Raw genomic sequence first — 21125 nt, forward strand, 5'->3', positions numbered from 1 at the left:
TATTACTTATCCTCTGACAATGATCACATTTTTTTACATATTCATTTACATCCTTAAATATAGTAGGCCAATAAAATTCAGTGTGTAAGATCTTAGAAATAATTCTAAAACCTTCGAAATGACCTCATACTCAGAATCATGACAATGCCTAACAATTGATTCTATTTCTTTTTTTGGGATACATCTCCTAATGATTTGGTTCTTACACCTAAACAAGAGCGGCTCATACCAAAAATAGAATTTAGCATCATGCATAAATTTATTCCTTTGAGTATAAGATATGTTAGTAGGAATAACCACACTAATAATGTAGCTCATAATATCAGCATATCAGATAAATGCACAACAAACAAATGCTGCATCAAATTTTTGTAACGAAAGAATTCACCTCACCAATTTAGGATCTTTCTTTGTCTTAAAAAAATTAATAGTAGAATAATGCGTGTGCACTAGAACAAAGGTGTCAATTACATAAGATATAAACTTGTTAAAAACAAGGACTATGGCTAATAGTTCTTCTATAGTGTTTGTGTAGTTAAATTTAGCTGAGTTTAGGGGTTTGGTGTCATTATAAATGGGATGAATTTTTTTTTCCTTTTTCCTAACACAATACTTACAACATAATCACTAGCATCACATATAATTTCAAAATACATTATCCAATCAGGTGTAATAATAGTACATTTTATCCAATCAGGTGTAATAATATCATGTACTATGATTAAGTGATGTTTGAAAATGTTAAAAGCTTTTAGGCATTCTTCATTAAAGTAAAAAGGGACATCTTTTTTATGTGACATAATTATTTTGAAATTTTAGAAAAATTCTTAATGAATCTTTTATAAAATCTAGCATGGCCTAAAAATGGTTTTCAATCCCTTGGACTTTTAGCTCTATCTATTTTTAAACCCTTCTCAAAATTTTTTTGGCCTAGGCTAATACATTTTATTACCATAAATTGACATTTCTCTCAATTTAGCTTCAAATTTATTTCAACACATCTTTTTAAAACCAGAGTAAAATGTACTAAGAGAGAATCAAAAGTGGTACCAAATATAGAGAAATCGTCGATGAAAAATCTCAATGCAATGTTCAGTTAATTACAAAAATATTAAGATTATACATCTTTGAAAAGAGTCTCATAAGGACTAGTAAATGTGGTTTTATCCTGGTCTTCTAGTGTTATAGAAATATGATGGTATTCTGAATAATAATCTAGGAAGTGATAAAGAGGATGTCCTGTTAATCTATCCAACATCTGGTCAAGAAAAGATAGAGAAAAATGGTCATTCATTGTTGTTTTCTTCAACTTTATATAGTCTATATAAATTTTCCAGCCTATAACTGCCCTTGTGGTATCAATTTGTTCTTTTTATTAACTATTACAGTCAAACCACCCTTCTTAAGAACACAATGAATCGGGCTAACCCATGCACTATTTAAGATAGGGTAAATAATTCCTGCATATAACTACTTGAGTATCTCATTTTCAATACTTTCATAATAGGCTTCAGCCTTCATTGGGGATCGACTTTAGGGTAAGAATTTTCTCTATCAAAATTTTGTGTATACATAATGATGGACTAATTTTGATGAGGACATCGTCAGAGATTTCGACACACGTTTCACATCATATTCCCTTAACATTTGCTATGGTTCAACAAAAAGCTCTCTTACACTCACTAAGAAACCTAATCAACTTATCCTTTTGTTGTTCTTCTAATTCAACATATATGATAACATTTAAAGTTGATTCTTTTCATAAAAGGCATACTTTAAATGGGTAGGCAAGGCTTTTAGATCTAAAAAGGTGCCTCTAGAATTGAAGGTTTCAAAGGTTTACCTAGGTATAAGGTATTAAGCACTTCAAACCTATCCCTAAAAATCCTAAGAGCATCACCAATCAATTGAACAAAATGTTTACCTCCCTCTTCACTAGCTTTATCACACAATGGAATCTCCAAAGAACTATCTAACAACAAATCCTCCAAAGAATCTTACACATAATCATCAATTGTGTCTACTTTATGAAAACTCTCATTTTGGTCATTAGAAAACTTCATTAACTTTGAGATATTGAAGGTTACTTTCTAATTTTGTAGCTCATAGTCAATTCTCCTCTTTGCACATCTATCAGAGCCCTACTGGTAGTTAGGAAAGGTTTATCTAAAACAATAAGCATGTCCTTATCTTCTTCCATATCTAAGACAATGAAATCCATAGGGAAGATAAACTTATCTACTATGGTACACAGATAGGACAATACAGATACAATACGATACGAACACAAAACACATCAATTATTGAAAGTATAAGATACAGACACGGGTTAAACATGGTATTATAATTTTTGTATTTTAAAAATAATGTATAAAATCGAGTAAGTGTAATTAAAAAAAAAATTAAAAACAATAAGTCATTTAACTAGAATTTGTGTTTAAAATGATTAATATAAGGATGTCGAGAGTTGGGTATTAATGCCGTGTCGGGCTTAACAATGTTATCAAGAGTTGGACATTGATGTTATGTAGTAAGTATTGGACGTTGATGTCAAGTGGGCATTTATCATCGATATTGAATGAGCGTTGGTCGTCGTGTTGGATAAAGATGAGCTATCAAGTTGTGTGTGTAGAAATTCTTAGCATCGAGCATGAATGTCAAGACAATGTCAAACTTTGATATTTAGATGATTTGAAATATTGATGTTGTAACGAAGTCAAATATCAATGTTGAGATGACATCAGGTACTTGTGAAACCAAAGTCGCAACCAGCCAAAGAGAAATGAAAATGAGAATATTCGATGAATGGATATTGAGTGCGGGTGATTGATTTTGTGTTGTGAAGAGAAAATAAGAAATTTAGTTTATATTTAAGATAAATAAAAATTTTAAATATAAGAAGTTATATTAAAAATCATGAAATATTTAAAACACGCGTGTCCAATTTGTATTTAATATATTTTTAATCAGACACGTTTTTAGCCTATCTGACACATGTTAGAGGTGTGTCAGATGTGTATTATGTCGGATATGTGTCTCGGGCACTGCACGGCTTTTTGAACAGAAGTGTCTGTGCATCATAGCTTATCTATCTTGGCTAGCATATCTTATATTATCTCCTTATGAGAGTTAAATGAATAGTTTGCTATTGAAGGGTAACAGTGGTAGGTTGGGCTTTTCTCCTGGATCAAGTTTTCTGAATATGATCAAGGGCATTAAATTGGTATGGGCTCCTATATCACATAGTGTTCTACCACATAATTGATCCCCTATATCCATAGGAATGGTAAAACTATTAGGGTCGTTAAGCTTTTATGGGCAGAATTGCACTACATTCCTTAGTTATCGCTACGGTCTCAAAAGCTCTTAATTTACTTTTTATTCTAAGGATATCTTTCATGTACTTAGCTTATGTGGCCATTTATTATAAGGTTTATGTAAATGGAATGTTAATAGTCAAAGTTTTAATGATTTTCAAAATCCTTGAAAACTACTTATACAAATTCTGTTTCAGGAATCTTTGGGGAAATTGTGGTGTGGCCTTTCAACTATGCTTCCTATAGGTTTATCTACTTCTTTTACATGTTGAGGTGGTTCCTTAGGTCTGGCTACTTCTACTTGCTACTTCTACTTGTTCTTTTATCGTGGCCTTCTCCTCAGATTGAGCCTTTCTTCTAGTCACATTTTCTAAATCTTTCCCACTCAATTGAATTATTTTGTACCATTTTTTATCTTTTTTCAGGTTTAATTTCAATATTATTAGGTAAAATTTCTTTGGGTCTATTAGTTAAAGATCCAACTTGCTGTCCTAATTGATTTTCAACATTCTTAATGAAAGCAGGTTAACTTTCAAATACATGCCCATTTGCAAAATTAATTCTGGTAATGAAGGCTTTTTTATCCTTAAGTTAGTTATTGGAGTTAAATTCGCGGGAATTAAACTTTTGGTTAACAAATTTTGAGGTTGGGGATTCCAGTGTCGTACTTGATTTGGTTGATTAGAGTTCAAATTAGTGTTATTATTTTGATTATTAATCCAATTAGAGTTTGTATGATTTGTCCAACATAGATTATAAGCATTGGAGTAGGTATTTTTGGTTTTGTTATTAATTGCATTAATTGATTCTACTCCAGACATTCGAGGTCATTAGAAATTCCACATATTTTTTCTAAGCTCACAGGTGAATTTTGATGTGAATTAATTTCAAGGTTATCTAATTTTCTAGAAATAGCAGTTACTTGAATAGTCAATATTGATAAAGCATCAAATTCATAAATGGTAGCTACTTTTCTAGGGTTGATTCGTTCTGAAGGCCATTAAAAATGTTTGTAGTCATTTTTTCAATCAAGAATAGGCCTTGTTAAAGGCCTTTGACATTAGAGAACTAAAGGAACATATTAGGTCATTATAAAAAGTTTGAATTATTAACCATTTAAAAAGCATGATGAAAGCTTTCCCTAAGCTTCTTCTTAATCTTTCCCACGATTCATAGATAGATTCACCTTTTTACTGGGTAAATGATGTGATCTCATTTCTAAGTTTGATACTTTTAGAAGGCGAGAAGTATTTGATTAATAATTTATGTGCAAGTTTGTTCCAAGTTGTTGTTAATCCTGGGGGCAATGAATTTAACCAAAATTTAGCTTTATTTTTAATAGAAAATGAAAAATAATTTAAGTCTAATAGCATCATAACTAATATCATTATAATTGAAGGTTACACAAATCTCTAGGTAACTAGCTTTGTGTATATTAGGGTCTTGTGGAGATGTCCCACAAACTACAAGTTTTGAACCATTTGAATTATGAAAGATTTCAATTCAAAATTATTAGCTTTTATGACAGGTCTATTGATATTTTGTTGAATACCTTCAACCATGCGTTGACTTATTTCCTAAGCTGTATAGTAGGTTGGTCATTTTCATGAAGTTTAAGCCATTTTTCACTCCTTTTCTAATTTTTAAAAATTTCTAATTTTTCATGAAGTTTTTTCAATTTGAGCATCCAAATTAAATTTTATCGATTGTTTAATATTATGCATGCAACACTAAGACACATAATAGAAAATATAAAACACTAAACATGAACAACCAAACAAATATCAAACAAGTGACAATTTAAGCAAGTAAAATAAAAATAAAACATTACTAGATTAAAAAAGCAATGGATTGATCAATATAAAATCCAAAGCTGGATAATAATTTGTCTTGTTGTGATTTCCTGAGTAATGATGCCCTAAACATGGCAGGACAGTGTTGCAGTTACTATCTAGCTTATGCGAATGTAGAATTTCATTCTTAAGCATACACACATAATTCAATTTGTAATGGAAGGTTAATTTGTCTACGGTGTAAGTTCTATTTTAACACAAGTGCGCATAACCTATCAAGTAATATAATGATGAAAAAAGAGTGTCGATCCCTTGAGGAATCGTCTAAAATTTATTCGACGTTCACTTTACTCTTGCCTTCTAGACTATTAAATTTATCTAGTTGAATGATTTAAAAAGGCTATATAGGTTAAAAGTAAAGAGCTTCATTTTGCATAAATGAAATTACTTGTTTTAGAAAATTTTGAACATATGACATGATTGTTTTAGAGAGTTTACTATTTAATGTTGCTATGGATTAGAGCAAATGTGCTATTAGACTTAAATCAACCAAGCATAGATAAAATAAAAATAACATGAAGATCCCAAACTCTAAACGCCATATGTCTATGCATGGCTGGACTACGTTCTAAATTCTAATTATTCTTCTAGTCCATCTGTCGATGCTTAAGATTACTTTATATTTTGAATTTATGTAAGGCCAATACATAAATCAACCAAGCATAGAGAAAATAAAAATAACATGTATATATAAAAAATATAAATCTACTCTAAGCAATGCATACCTTTCAAATCATTATAGATTTAGAGAATTTGTTTAAACACATGGAGGCGATGATACACATAACAAACACAAAAAATATTTTATTTCAATGAATACTAAACAAAATATAAAATGACCAGCACAAGATAACAAGATAAATAAATAAAACTAAGTTTAGAAATGACCCATAATTTGAATTATAACCCCTTAGCACTTCTCCACTTTGTTCCACTCCAATACAAAACTCTAGATACAAGAGCACAAGTTGCACTCTCACCAAGACAGCCCATACACTCACAAACATTTACATTCAATGAATTCATAATGTGCCAACCCTTTAAAAAGAGTTTAAAGCTACTATTTATAATTTTAAAAGTTAACTGAACGAGCATTGTGGTTCTAACTTGATTGCGCAGTGGCACTAACTTGATGGCGTTGCGACATTGCTAATCAGCCTCATCAGTTCAGCAGTAGTCACTCGGTTCACAGGTCCAACTGACTCCTGCTACGACACTGAGTGATTTGGCCCCACGACATTGACCGGGTAGCATTTTTGGTGCTAAGCGCTCCAGTAGAATTTTGTTAAGATCTACACTATGGTGTTGAAGATGTGGCGTTGCGGCACTAGTCCAATTTTCATAATTATTCTCTATTTTCCTACACAACACATAACAAACACAAAATAACATAATATATTAATTTGAAATAAAAAAAATTATCTTATGATCTTATCAATGCTATTATCTTCTTCTAATTTATCAAGTATTTAAGAGTGCAAAATGCACATAACTGCATCCCATCAGCTAAGAGGAACTCTACTCATTATTATATAGTGAAGAAATCAATATAGCTACAAAAACAGTTTAAGCTCTCTAATTCACCTAGCCCTTTGATAATCACATAGGACTCATTTGCCACCCACAGCTGTGGCACAAACTCTGTCACAATTGTGGCCACTTAGCATGTTAGAGAGGTCGCAACATTCTCATTATAGCCAAGGAGGAGAAACTAACCTCTACACCCATCTAATGTTAGATTTGCTAAGATTTGTCACTTTGCTCGCAAGTGTTAGCACTGCACCTATCTCAACTACAATGACAATGCCAATCACAACATAGATGCTCTTTCAGCTAGGGAGCCATCCAGCATTTATGAATAGCTAGCTATGATGCAACGACACAGACACGGCGACACGGTCACGATACAACACGGACACGGGACACCATTTTTTAAAAATATAGATCATGGGTGCGGCGCGGACACAACGTAATAATTTTTTTAATATAATATAAAAAATTAGAAATTAAGCTGACATCATATTAGAAATGACAAACAATAATAAATCAATGTAAAGATAACTTTTTTAACTTATAAAATAAAAATGTTTAGTGCAAAATGTCTATTACAACGACAAAAAATAGATGCAAAAATCATTTAGTACAACATGAAGGTTCAACTACTCAATAGAGGGAATGATAGAATTAGATTCAGAGGTTGGTCTTTGGCCTTCAATATCATCATTATTGAATATCATTGCTTCCAACTCTGGTTCATCTAGATAAAGATTTGCAACCTCCAATAATCCCATATCATTAAGGCACTTGAATCTATCTTCAGCAACATCCCACATCTTGTTATCACCTGTCATATAAAGTGGGGTTTTCCTTGATAGAAGATGAAGATTTGTATGCATATAAACTAAATCTTCCGCTCGTTGTGGAGTTATTTTATTTCTCTTCATTGATTGAATAAATGAGTATGTGCTCCAATTTCTCTCACAACAAGAAGATGATGATACTTGGCCAAGAAGTTTTATTATTATTGTTTGAAGAAGCGGTGCTGAAGCTCCATGAATCCACCACCACATTTTTGGATCCATCCTTCATCTATCAACCAAAGATTTTTGATCACCAAAATTCTCTAAATATCCAAAAAAATTTGCAAGTTCTATATTAATCTTTCTTCTATCCTTATTTGGGAAATATCATTTCAAGCATATTTTTCTCATATTTGAAACTTCTAAATCTTTTTGTGGTGAGACACGTTGAGGGTCTTCTTGAAGTCATTATTTACATGAATACCTTCAAATAATACAAAACATATAAAATTATTTATTCATTTACCAAGAAATTTTAAAATTAGTTTAAAAGATGAATGCGAATGTACCTTAGATTTAATGAATAAGCCAAACAATGCAGATGTGTGTTGTTTTTGCTCACCTATCCTCAAGATGGTATATACAATACTCCAAAAACTTGAGTCTTTCTCATGTGACTTTCTTTCATGTCTGTATGTAATTTCATTCTCTTTAGCTAACATAGAGTCCCACATCTCATAAATCAAATGTAGGCATAATTTATTTGTGTTAGTCTCTCTCAACATATCATAAATTGGATCAATGAAAGCTAAAATGTAATCCATATCATCCCACCACAATCATTTAAGATATTTTCTTTCACATACCTTGCCCTCCCAACGTCATATTCTCGATAACAAGACCACTTCTCACTAATCTTTATAGATTGAAGAGCATTTTTTATTTGTTTGAATCTTCTCAACATGATTATTATAGAGGCAAATTGAGTTTCAGCAACAACTAATATTCTCAAATGTGAGAAATTATTAAACATTAATAGTCTCATTGAATGGCTCATGATGAAATTTTTGATCAGAACAACCCCATCTGCAACTACTGTTATCCAATGACATTCAACATAGATGATTTTATTAGCCTCTGTATTCTTCGTTGTACAAATATTTTCAGAGAAAGATTTATAGTGTGCATAACACTTGGAGTCTAGAATATATGAGAATAAGTTTGCTCCACCAATAATCCTACAGTTTTACACATCGGTGCATTATCTGTAATAAACTGGACAACATTTGAAGGGACAATCATGACTATCACTTCTTTAATTAAATTGGCAATGAAATATTTATCCTTGTATCCTTCACAATTCACAGCTTTAATAAACATTGGGTACTATAACTATCATATAATTAATAAGTGCTCTTCTTTGAGGATCAGTCCAATCATCACACATCAAACTAACACTTTTTTTTTCACACTCCTTTCGTTGGTTGTAGTAATGTCTCAATATGTGCTCTTTTCCTTTTCAATAATTTTGATCTTATTGCATTATAGCCAGGTAGAACATAAGCTGCAAGATTGTTATTACATGCAAAAGTGAATGAATTTTTATAATAAGAATTTCTTGGAAGGTTGAAAGAAAGTCCCGCTAAAAAAATATTCTTGCAATTTCACCATCCAATTCCTCTCGTTGCTGCATGTTAAAAGTCTTCTCTAAAGAACTACTGACAATTCCTTTTCTTTTCTTTGATTCATATCATTCACTTCTAAATGATAATGAATGATAAACTCTACAGATGAGAAAGAAGTGTGGGATGAATCATGGGCTGATGACAAAGGTATCTCTTTAGGAAGTGTTCTTTTGATCATAGATTTAGCTTCATCAACTTGTATGTGCATTTCAATCAACTACGTCGTAGTAATCTTAAGACACATTCGAATTCCATGGTCAGCAATTTTAAGTAGATGTGCTTTCACCTTAGAATATAATCCTTTGTAGGTGCCACGACAATAATTGCATTTAAATTATACATTCCCTCCTTCAAAAGTTTTTCCTAACTTGGTAACATGAATCTATAATGGCTTATCAGTTTCTACAAACAACGCTTCTGAACCTTCACCTAATCCACTCCCACTATCAATAGAGCTCATTTTTCTTTTAAATACATTGGTTAAATGGAAGAAATAAAAGCTTAATAAAATCAAGATCAGTTATAACTCTCTTAACTTTTGTGAAGAACAACCGAACAACTTAGAAAATGATAGAAAATATAGGCACCATACACTTTAGTGATGGGGAAAATACCAATTTTGCAACAATCTAAACACAATCCATTAAAAAAAAATTTACTAACAATAATAGGGCATAACTATACATCGCCACCAAGAGGTTCTAGTGTTCTACTCATCATATCAGTTCAAAATAAAATCTTGGGCAACAAATGAGTCTCCAGCAAATGCAATTAGAGAGTAAACATCATCAAAGAAAACTCCAACAAATGATTTAGGTATTTTTAAATATTCTCATCAGAATACTTTCAGGAAAAAAAATCAGGAATTTGCCTCATATAGTGATAATTGGCAAGCTGTTGACCTCTTGTTTTGTTAATTATATGCAAGACACATTATCAAGCTTGCAATGGCCCACAAACTCAAACTCTATTGGCATTCAAAGATCATTATTAACACAGCATGTCAACAAATATAATATATGAATTTAGCTGCTATACCTTAAAAGTGAGCACAAAATATACATCTTTCATAAAACTAGGGCAACAAATGACTCTCTTGCAAATGTCATTAGAGAGTAATCATCATAAAAAAAAACTCCAACAAATGATTAAGGTATTTTTAAATCTTCTCATTAGAATTCTTTCAGAAAAAAAATCAAAATCATTTTAATACTTTCAACATCCAAAACCCAAAACAATCAAAATATTTTTAGAAAAAATTAAAAAAACTTAAGACACATACTTGCTAGCGGTGCGACGAAGATGAAAGAACGGGAAGCCTTGGTTGCGCGCCGAAATGTCGAAGAAGGAAGTTTGCTCGTAGTGCGATGAAAGAAATAAGAATAGGGAAGCCTCGGTTGTACGTGGAAATGACGAAGGAACGAACCTTGGTCGCTGAAACATTGAAGGAAAGACTTGCTCGTGTGGAAACAACGAAGGAAGGGAGACCAGTTGCCTTGGCTGCTCGCCTCACTCGCCCTAAATGAAACGACCGCAATTTGGATTGTGAAAAGGTAGGGCTTCGGGTGTTATACAGTGATATATATTAAGTTTTTTTAATTATTAAATAATCGGACGACATGCATGTCTGATTTATTTATTTATTTTTTAAATGTGACACGTCTTAGACGTGTCCGACACATGTCCATGGCGTGTCGTGCACGTGTCCGTGTCCATCAAGCGTCCGACACTGCATTTCTTCTTTAGACGGAGTGTCGGTGCATCATAGATGGCTAGTCAACGTTGGTTCTACCTTGCAAGTTGACTTTTGACCCCATTCAACTCTTCAATTCACAATAATACCAAGGTAACCAGCAAGTTTCCCTTACAAATAACCAAGCAATACCTATTTCTCACATTGAACTTGGCATCCTTCCCACTCCAATTAGTAAGCTTGTTCTATCACTTCTCATTTATATTGCTCTTCTGTCTCACAACTTGTTCACAAACTATCAACTGATAATTCCTGATTCAATGGTTTTGATGCCTTTAGAAACACAATCAAGGAATCGATGACCAATCTTCCTCTTCACAAAGGCTTATGCAATAAAGTATTATGATATTCAGCCATCGCCCAAGCCTCCAGCACAACAATGGTCGAGCCACTACCACCCATCTATTCCCTACAGCTCGTTGGCAGCACCTTGGCCATCTATGAACATTCCATTCTCTCCACTTTGGCTAAATTAATTGTTTCTCAAGGCATCTCCTCAAAATAGTTTTCATGCAACTCATGTCATTTAGTGAATAGCCACACGATGCTTTTTTTCGTAACTTCCTCTAGTTATTCCCCTTGAAGTTATTCACTTTGATGCATGAGAAAAATTCCCACTTCTCTCTATCCAAGGCTATAAATATTGTATTTCCTTTCTAGATGATTTTTCTTACTAGTGATGGGATTTTCAGTTCATTTAAATTTTTTAATGACTACTTATTTTCTTAAATTTCAAGCTCCTAACTGAAATCAATTCAATGCTTCGATCATAATTTTTGGATGGAGGTTAACACTTTAATACCAACCTGAAAACATCTTCATATAATATGGCATCATCGACCAAACTGCTTGTCATCACACAAACCCCTGAGCAAAATGTAGTAGAACAAAAACAACAAAAATTGCTCAAACCCTCCTATATATAGCCACCTAACTCATTCCTTTTTGCTTGACACATACTAAGAGTTGTCCGTCTAATTAACTGGCTACCATCCCTCAATACATAAAATATCTCTTCTTATTTACTACAGCACAATAAGGAGAGCCCAACTACTTGCACCTTTAAACTTTCAGAAGCTTGTGCTTTTAGAAAAATTATGCTATCCTTGCTTATAACCATACCCCTCATTCCTTTTGGTTTGACACCTACTATAGTGAAGAATGCATCAGGGTTTGTTGTGTGAAAAAAAAATACCTGTCAAACTTAAGGAAAAATTCTACAAGATGGTGGTGAGACCTGTAATGCTTTATAACGCAGAATGTTGGCCATTAAAAGAGATGCATAATATTTAAATTAAGTGTTGCAGAGATGAGGATTCTTTGGTGGATGAGCGGCTTTACTCGTAGAGATAGGATACAAAACGAGCATATAAGTGAGAAAGTTAGAGTAGGTCCGGTGGAAGATATGATTAGTCACATTAGATGGTTTAGTCACATAAAACAACGACCTTCCAATGACCTGATTAGGAGAGTAGATATATTAGATTTGGCTTATATTAAGAAAGATAGAGGTAGCCTAAAAAGGCTTGTTTAGAAAATATTATAAATGACTTTTCTTTATTAGATTTAAATGAGAATTTGACTTTTAACATGAGGCAATGGAGAAAAGGATTCATGTAGCTGATCTCACGTGGTGGGATAAAGGCTTGATGTTATTGTTGTTGTATTTTAATTATTTTTTATTCTTCGCATCTGTTTATTAGGACGGACTAGTTTGTGCTAAAAGAAGCAAGTATGACAAAGTCTTCATCAAGAAATGGGTGTCTTACTCAAAGGAGACAATGCCCATGCGGTGTTGAACCATGTTTTGTTAGGGTTGAAGTAGATGAAGATGATTTGTCATCAGATCCTTTAGTAGAGGCCAGCATACCTGAAGGACCATCTCAATTCTCTTCGGAAATAATGTCAGTTGATAGCCCGCCTCATGTAGGCCGGTCCTTCCGAACTGATGATGAGGCTCAGGATTACTACAAGAATTTTGCTAGAAAGAATGGTTTTGCTATTCGCCGGGAGAGGTCAAAGGGAAATCCAGCTCATCCTTTAGGAGTTTACAAGCGTGAGCTTGTCTGCCATCGTGCTGGCCAATCATTACCAAGGAAGACAGCCGAGCTCAAACGGCAAAGAAATAAAAAATCGTCACGTTGTAAGTGTGAGGCCCAGATGATTATAAAGAAGAATGTCTCGAAAGGTATATCTCGATGGGTGGTTATCCATTTTAGCAATGTGCATAATCATGAACTCTTGGATAGCGAGGAAGTACGCCATCTTCCTGCTTATCGGAATATATCTTCAGTTGATCGTGAGAATATATTATCCCTTGCAAAGCGGGGTTTTACTGTGAATCATATAATGAGGGCACTCGAGACAGAGAAAAGAGTAAAGCCTGGTCAGTTAACTTTTACAGAGAGGGATCTTCGCAATTTTCTTCAGGCTTCTAAGAACATTAATAAAGAAAATGAGGGAGCTGAACTTCTTAAGGCCTGCAAGGCTTTGAAGGACAAGCATCTAGATTTTCGGTTTGAGTTCACATTGGATGAAAGTGACCGTGTTGAGCACATTGCTTGGTCATATCCAGATTCAATTCAAGCTTACAGGTTGTTTGGAGATATTGTGGTATTTGACACTAGTTATAATTTGTATGCATATGATCGACTGCTTGGAGTTTGGTTTGGATTAGACAACTATGGAAATGCCATATTTTTTGGCTGTGTTCTGCTGCAAGATGCTAAACCCCATTCACATAGATGGGCTTTGCAGGTTTGTTTGCTCTTTGGAAAATTTCTCTCTTTTTTCCTCTGGTGTCCATTGTGGGGTCAGAGATGTTAATCTTTCTTCTCTTTAGTCATTTGTTAGATTGATGGATGGGAAGTTCCCACGAACGGTGCTGACAGATCTGGACATGGGGATAAAAGATGCTATGATGAGTGAGCTACCAAGTGCAAAGCATGTGTTTGCAATATGGCATCTTACATCGAAATTATCAAGCTGGTTTTCTGCGTTGCTTGGTTCCCAGTTTGAGAAGTTCGTGTCAGAGTTTCTAAGAGTGTGCAATTTGGATAGCATTGTGGAATTTGAGCTTCAGTGGAATCAGATGGTTTTAGATTTTGGACTCGACTCTGATAGACATATAGCTATACTCTCGTTTCATAGGGAGTATTGGGCTTTGCCATATTTGCGTGGTTGTTTCTTAGGAGGATTAATGAGAAGTGGTCTTCCTTCTTCAATCAAATCATTCTTCAAAGGACCCCTGAACTCTCAAACGCGTCTCAAGGATTTCTTCGAGCAGGTAACTCTTTCATGCTATAATGGTTTTATGCTTGGTGGCTCTTATTGCGTCATCAGAGTGGTTGCATCTCATGTATCAATATCATGCTGCATTGATGCATAAAGTTTTTTAATTAGTAGATGGAAGTAGTAATTTCTTATCGTTGGTCTGATAGTATCATATGAAATATTTCAAGCATGTCATGTTTTGTTGTCGGTAACTTTAGAAAATTATGGAGAAGCTACAGCACGCATGTTGAAGATAAATTGCACACAACTAAAGCTAATTGTGTAGGTTGGGATTGCCATTGATTTCCTAAACCAAGCTGGAGAAGAAGCTACACTGCGTCAGAACTACCAAAATATCAAGAGTAAAACTTGCATGCCAATCGAGGAACAAGCATTGCACATTCTCACACCTTACGCCTTTGACATGTTTCAGAGAGAAGTTATAGAATCAATGCAATATGCAGTTTATGAAACAGCAAGAGAGAATTATCTTGTTCGCCATCGATTGATGGTCGATGGAGGACACATCGTAAGGTGCATCCAACCCGAAGATGAAATTCAGTGCAGCTGCCAAGAATTCGAGTCATCAGGAATTCTTTGTAGACACACACTTCGTGTGTTCTCATTGAAGAATTATTTCATGCTTCCTAACAGGTATCTTTTGATTCGATGGCGTCGAGAAAGTTCTTTGTTTCCTAGAAGCTCGGGCTACAAGTTCCGCTCGCAAGCATTGCGTTCTCTTGCGTCAATCATAATTCAAGAATCATCTATAACTAAGGATCGGTTTGATTATGTGCAGTGGCACATGAGCAAGCTTCTTACTCATGTGCGAGACATGCCCACAGTTGATGAAACAAGCTTAGATATGGAGCCAAGCTCAGTATATGATGCGGCAGCCAACTTTGTACCAAAACGGACAACAGCCAGGGGTACGCCTAAGAAGTTGAAAGATGTTGCCCAAGCCGAAGTTGAAGTGAACTTCGATATGGCGGAATCATAGGCATTGCTCAACAAATGCTGCATGTCTTGCATACCACAAAATTCCTTATGCATTTACCTAATACTTATATTTTATATTTATTTATATATTATTTTATATCTAAATCACATTGAAATATGTGTATTAAAAATATTTTTTTATTTAAAATAAAAATTCATAATATTTTTGTTGTGATTTAGAGATTTGAGTGTTGTATGAGTAAATATAAAAATTTTGATGTATAAATAGCTAAGAATTTTTTAGTATGGGTAGATCCTCTTTTATTTTTAATTAAATGCTTTATCTAATTATGTTATTGCAACTATTTTATTGAGGATTTTGTTTGATGTTGTTCGCAGGAAGCTGTTCCAAATGATTTAGGAGCTGTGACCATTGATGTTTCCACCAGTAAGATCTAAGATGATAATATTTTGAAATTCTAACCTCAATTATTTTTTTTTTTGTTGATATTTATATGCAGACCTTAAAATTCCTTATTTATAAAATTATTCCCCAAAGATTTAAAATGAATTAACAAATTTTTGTAGTTGTAAGTAACACAAATAACTAGAAATTTGGATGGAAGTATCATAAATAGAAATATATGAGTGTTAGCTTTGATGCACATATAATTGCTCTTTATTATTAATATTTTATAAGTTTTTCTCATTTCAGATAGATGACTCGACTGTTCCGTCTGAATTCCTATCCACTCAACTCTTTGGATATCCATTTTGTTGTAGAATCAAAGTAGGAAAGCGTAAAAGCAGAGGGAATAACTGTGCATCAAGCAATCAATATAAATCACTTTTTTCAATTTAAGAACTTTATTCTGTGCAAAGGCTATCTACCCCATTTTGTAATAAAAAAATGGTTGGAGAGAAAGTTGAAGGGTAAATAGTCTAAGCATATAACTATGATAGGATGGAGATGATACTTAAATCTATGTAATGTAATAAGCTGCAAGATTTATGTTGCATTAGTTCTCTCTTGTTTAAGAACTCGGCTTGAGTTCAAAAAATTAATCCGGACTATCATGTAAGGCATAAGCATTAATATTTGAGATATTGAGGTCGGCTAGAAAAAGGGGCTTCATTATGTAGGCGTTGTCCTTGATTCTTTTTGTTATGTCAAATGGTTTGAGCTTTGAGGGTTTTAGCTTGGAGCACACGCCAGTCGGGAACTTTACTTTGAGAAAATGGCTCATAACTTAATCCCCAACATTGAATCTTACTATGAAAGTGGAGATCAAATTATGATTTGTATTAAATTGTAGAATTTTTCAAAATGGTTTCGACCTAAATTAAATCTTAGTGCATATGATATCGTAAACTGGTAATGGAGTATAAAGCTCAATGTTTTAAGCGGTACCTTTGGATGCTTTACATATGGATTAACATTCCACGAACAACAAATATCATGTTTTACTTTGGCCAACATAAACAATCTTCCATTGAGGTGATCATTTTATTATTCCAATATATGCAAGTAGACCACCAACATGCAAGTGTTTTGTTATCTGCTTTAGAATAGGGGTATTTGTGTTACCGAATCGATTGCCTTCGAATATTATTTTTTTGTTGATAGAGTAATCTCTCAATGGTTTGTTTTTGGGACAATGTTCTCATGCTTCAACAAATTCTTTATCCATTAGATCTAAATCTTTGAGGTTTCTGAAAGCCAAGATTTGCATTTGAATGGCAGTAAGGTGGCCAATAAAACAATTCAAGAAATCAACTACATGATTGAGGGACCCATCTTTATGGAAAAAATAAAACTAGATTTAGAAGGAAATAAGAACCAACACATATGCACCTTATTATATATATTTTGAGAGTTCAAAATTGAAAGGAGTGATGATCACTAAATAATATGAATTCTTCATGCATCAAATAATGTTCGTATTAGTTGGGAATTCTATCAACAACACATAAATCTTAATTTTATGTATTGCTCATAAGATTTTCAGTGAAGAATTTAAAGTTCAACTCTCATGTAAGAGGTGCAACAATTTTCAGTGAGGAATTTGATATATCATCAAAAAATTATCTTGATCGGGTATGAATCTCGAGGCAAAATCAAGCTGAAAACATAAAAAATTAGATCCAGGATCACCTGAACTCCGATTTCAGCAAACTTACAATAAAACTGAGCATCTCAAAAATACGAACCCAAGGACACCAAATTCAACTCGATCCGAACCCAAATGAGTCCATGTCAAGGACCCAAAGCGTTGTTGGAAAGTTCAAACCACAATTTGAGTTACCAAACAGTTTCGAAACATGTCGTGCATATAGTCGAATCGAGCAGCTCGACGAGACAAATCCAACAAGCCTAGGATCGCCAAATTCAGACATCATTAAGACCTTCAAATATCTAATGAACGGTACACGATTAAGGGATTCAGTACAGCCGTCCATCCATCCACTCCCCATTTACCCATGATCTCTCACCTATTTACGGGCCATGCTACTCCAGAAATCTATAAATAGACCCCTCATTTCTCTTGAAAGGGGATCCAAGCAAGAAGAAGAAGATGAAAAGAAGAAGAAGAGAAGAAGGATAAGAGGGAAGAAACACCTCTACCACTCGGAATTCTTCCATACTTCCACGGGACGCCAAAGTTCTGCCCAACTTCCACGGAATGCCAGAATGCCGCTCAAATTTTCGGTGATGCCGAAACTCCGCCCAAGTGACGCCGGAATTTTGCCCGATGCCCAAGTGACGCCGGAATTCTGCCCGACGCCAAAGTGACGCCAGAATTCTGCCTGACGCTCAACTAACGCAAGAATTCTAAGTGACTCTGAATTTAGCTCGAATATACAACTTGTTTGTAACTGAATTTCAATCCAGAAGTGAAGCATTGTAATTTGATCATCTTAAATTTTAAGGACGAGTCAGCCTCTTGTGCTTCAAGCAAACACTAATAGAATTGTTTCAACTGGGTTTGGCATCGTGGATTTTCCCCTTCCAAGGATTTCCACTTAAACATCCTAGTGTCTTCATTTCTCTCATATTTGTGTGCTGGATATCCGTACAACGCTGAGATGGAAACTTTCTTACTTTATCGCCGCGTATATTCTAGTTCATAATAGTTTGGCACCATCTCTAGGAAACATTATCCCATAATTTCAAGTATTGCTTTAATGGTTTACAAGCGTAGTAGTCGTATCATTGGAATTTCTCGCTCCAACTCCCACCAATCCAGAAATCAGTCTATGAATCATAGACGCCCAATATCTGCCTCTTTTTACCCAGGGGGCAAAATGTTGCTGGAGAAGGAACCTCAAGACCTTCCTTAAAAGAGAGAATTTGAAAGATGGAAGAATCTCAGAATGGGATCCTTCAACTCTTGCGACAGACTCGACATCTAGCATTACCACAACGGGAGGAGGTTCTTCTCCCACGATCTCCACCACTTGTCGAAGATGTTCAACCCGAACATCTTCAAGCTGAGATTCATCTTCCTCCGCCAAGAAGAAATCCGCAATCACACCAGGATAACAAACTTGCTGATACAACAAGTTTTACCCATCCTTCTCCCACAACTCGACAACCTCGCATTCCTCCAGACCTCCTAGAAGAATTAGCCCAACCGCACGTTGCTGAGCTCCCTCGCCATGCCCTACGCCATGAACTGTGGAGATTAGTACGGGAAGAGTTCCCCGGAGGAGATGTGAGGAAAACTCTTCGATAGTGGAACTTACAGGAGTCATCACCTCTGACTGAAGCTATTCTTTAGCACTCTATTCCGGTTGGATTCAAACTACCGAGCATCGAATCCTACGATAGAACATCTGACCCATATGAGCATATCAATCACTATAGAACCATCATGTATATCCAGTGAGCCTTGGATACACTCCTATGTTAGGCTTTTCCTGCCACCCTTAAAGGACAGGCTTAAAAGTGGTTCTATTTGCTTCAATCCGAAATGATCCATTTATTCGTCAAATTGGCCAAAGTGTTCATCGAATAGTTCACAGCCAATCGAAGAATTACTAAGGATTCTTCCCACCTCTCTGAGATCCGTGAAAATGAAGGAGAATCATTGAAGGAGTATTTTCAACGATTTTCCACCGAGGCTCAACAAATTCCAGGAGTAGACCCTGAATTACTGAGAGGGGTCTTTTTTAGAGGCCTTTGTCCTGACCCCTTCTATTCGGATCTTATGAGGGATACTGTTCATTCATATGCCGACCTGATTCATCATGTGGAGGCGCAAATCTTGACAGATGAAGCTATAAATGCTCACAGAAATTAGTTCGAGCAAATCAATGGGAAGCGTAAAGGTGCACCTAGGATATATAATTCATTCTCACAACAAAAGAAGCAATGGAAGAATAATCTATCTATTAGGCCTCCATTCCCGTGATGGCAACCTCATAGGAGAATGAGTATGCCCCACTCAACACATATCGAGCAAATGTATTGATGGCCATTCGAGATCAAGATACAATGAAATGGCTGAATCCTTTGAAGCTGAACACATGAAATCATGATCAGTACTGTCACTTTTATCATTGTCGTGATCACACTTTCGAAGCCTGTAAGAAAGTTAAGGATGAAATTGAAAGACTTATCCATCAGGGCTATATTCAACAATTTATTTGAGATCCACCTACCTGAGAGGAAGCTCGTACCGCTGGGGGCAATATCAACAACAGAGACAACCGATGAATAATCGAATAATAATGGGTGAAATTGAGATAATAGCAGGAGGCCTCTTTCTCTCTAATTAAGTTTTTTTGGTTGTAGATGAAAACCTAATGTAAAAGAAAGCTCGTATGGATCACTCTATCACTTTTGATGATTCTGATTTAGAGAGAGTAAAAACCCCTCATCAAGATCCACTTGTGATTGATTAGGGGATAGGTGATCCATGTTACAATGTCAAAAAAATTCTTGTGGATAATGGAAGCTCCATAGATGTCCTATTTTACTTAACCTTTCTCAATTTAGGTCGCTAGAAGAAAAGCTTCAGCCTTTTACATGTCCACAATACGGGTTTGACAATCAACCTGTACGGGCAAAGGGGATAATCAATCTCCTAGTTATACTTGGAGAATTTTCCCGACAGACTACACACTCCATCTAGTTCATTGTAGTAAAGTCAGAATCGACTTATAATGCTAGAATCAGCTTATAATGCAATCTTTGGAATGACGCTCCAATCAATTTTTAGGATCATCGCCTCTATCCCTCACCTGAAGATAAAGTTTCTTATCCCAGTAGAAGTCAGTGTAGTATATGGATATCAACAAATAGCACAAACATGCTATCTTAGGTAGGTTAAACCATATCCAATAGTTTTCCTAAGCATCGAGGACTTTGATCTCCAAAGAGAAGATACCACTCAGAGAGCATCTCATGTGGAAGATCTTACAACTGTATCCATATCAGAGGAACATCCTTCAAGGACTATGCATATTGGATCCATTCTCTATAATGAAAAGAAGAAAAAAAATACATAGATTTTATACATGAGAATCAAGATGTTTTTGCATAGAGTCCGACGTATATGCCCATAATCGACTCCGAAGTAATAGTGCATTCCCTCAAAGTCAATCCGATGTGCAAGCCGATCATCTAGAAGAAACAAAATTTTGTGCTAGATCGTCAATAAACAATCGAGCAAAAAGTGGATAAGCTTTTGGAAGCCGGATTTATACGGGAGGTGCACTATCCTACTTGTTTGACAAAATTGTCATGGTTTGGAAGGGAGTGGAGCTTGGAGAATGTGTATAAATTTAATAGATCTCAATAAATCCAGCCCAAAAGACAGCTTTCCATTTCCTCGTATTGACCAGTTAGTCGATACCACCTTTGGACATCAGATGTTGAGCTTTATGGATGCCTACTTTGGCTATAATCAAATAAAGATAGATCTTACTAATAAAGAGATGATAGCTTTCGAAATAGACAAAGGGTTATACTGCTATCTGGTGAAGCCCTTCGAGCTCAA

At 34.8% G+C, this 21125-nt stretch overlaps 1 protein-coding gene and 1 non-coding gene across 10 annotated transcripts in view; both read left to right on the plus strand.

Annotated features, from left to right (window-relative positions):
* The window catches only part of LOC110114366 (putative protein FAR1-RELATED SEQUENCE 10), a 28131-nt gene extending 11873 nt beyond the window's left edge, over nucleotides 1–16258 (plus strand). For 6 of the 9 annotated variants that reach the window (XM_020847225.2, XM_028692664.1, XM_020847228.2 and 3 more), the window contains 3 exons: nucleotides 12612–13665; nucleotides 13751–14194; nucleotides 14468–15426. In XM_020847225.2, the coding sequence (XP_020702884.1) occupies nucleotides 12643–13665; nucleotides 13751–14194; nucleotides 14468–15181 (2181 nt within the window). In that variant the 5' untranslated portion in view covers nucleotides 12612–12642 and the 3' untranslated portion in view covers nucleotides 15182–15426. Of the gene's footprint in view, nucleotides 1–3514; nucleotides 3603–12611; nucleotides 13666–13750; nucleotides 14195–14467; nucleotides 15427–15519; nucleotides 15569–15835 lie in introns of those variants that run through there. The other 3 variants (XM_020847229.2, XM_028692662.1, XM_028692663.1) reach the window with 3 other exon arrangements.
* Nucleotides 4438–4543, plus strand: LOC114579015. Its single transcript, XR_003699897.1, has one exon. It is a non-coding gene; the product is annotated as a small nucleolar RNA R71 (small nucleolar RNA).
* Nucleotides 16259–21125: the final 4867 nt, after the last annotated feature.

Source organism: Dendrobium catenatum, unplaced genomic scaffold, assembly GCF_001605985.2.
Source record: "Dendrobium catenatum unplaced genomic scaffold, ASM160598v2 original_scaffold_253648, whole genome shotgun sequence".
NCBI lineage: Eukaryota > Viridiplantae > Streptophyta > Magnoliopsida > Asparagales > Orchidaceae > Dendrobium > Dendrobium catenatum.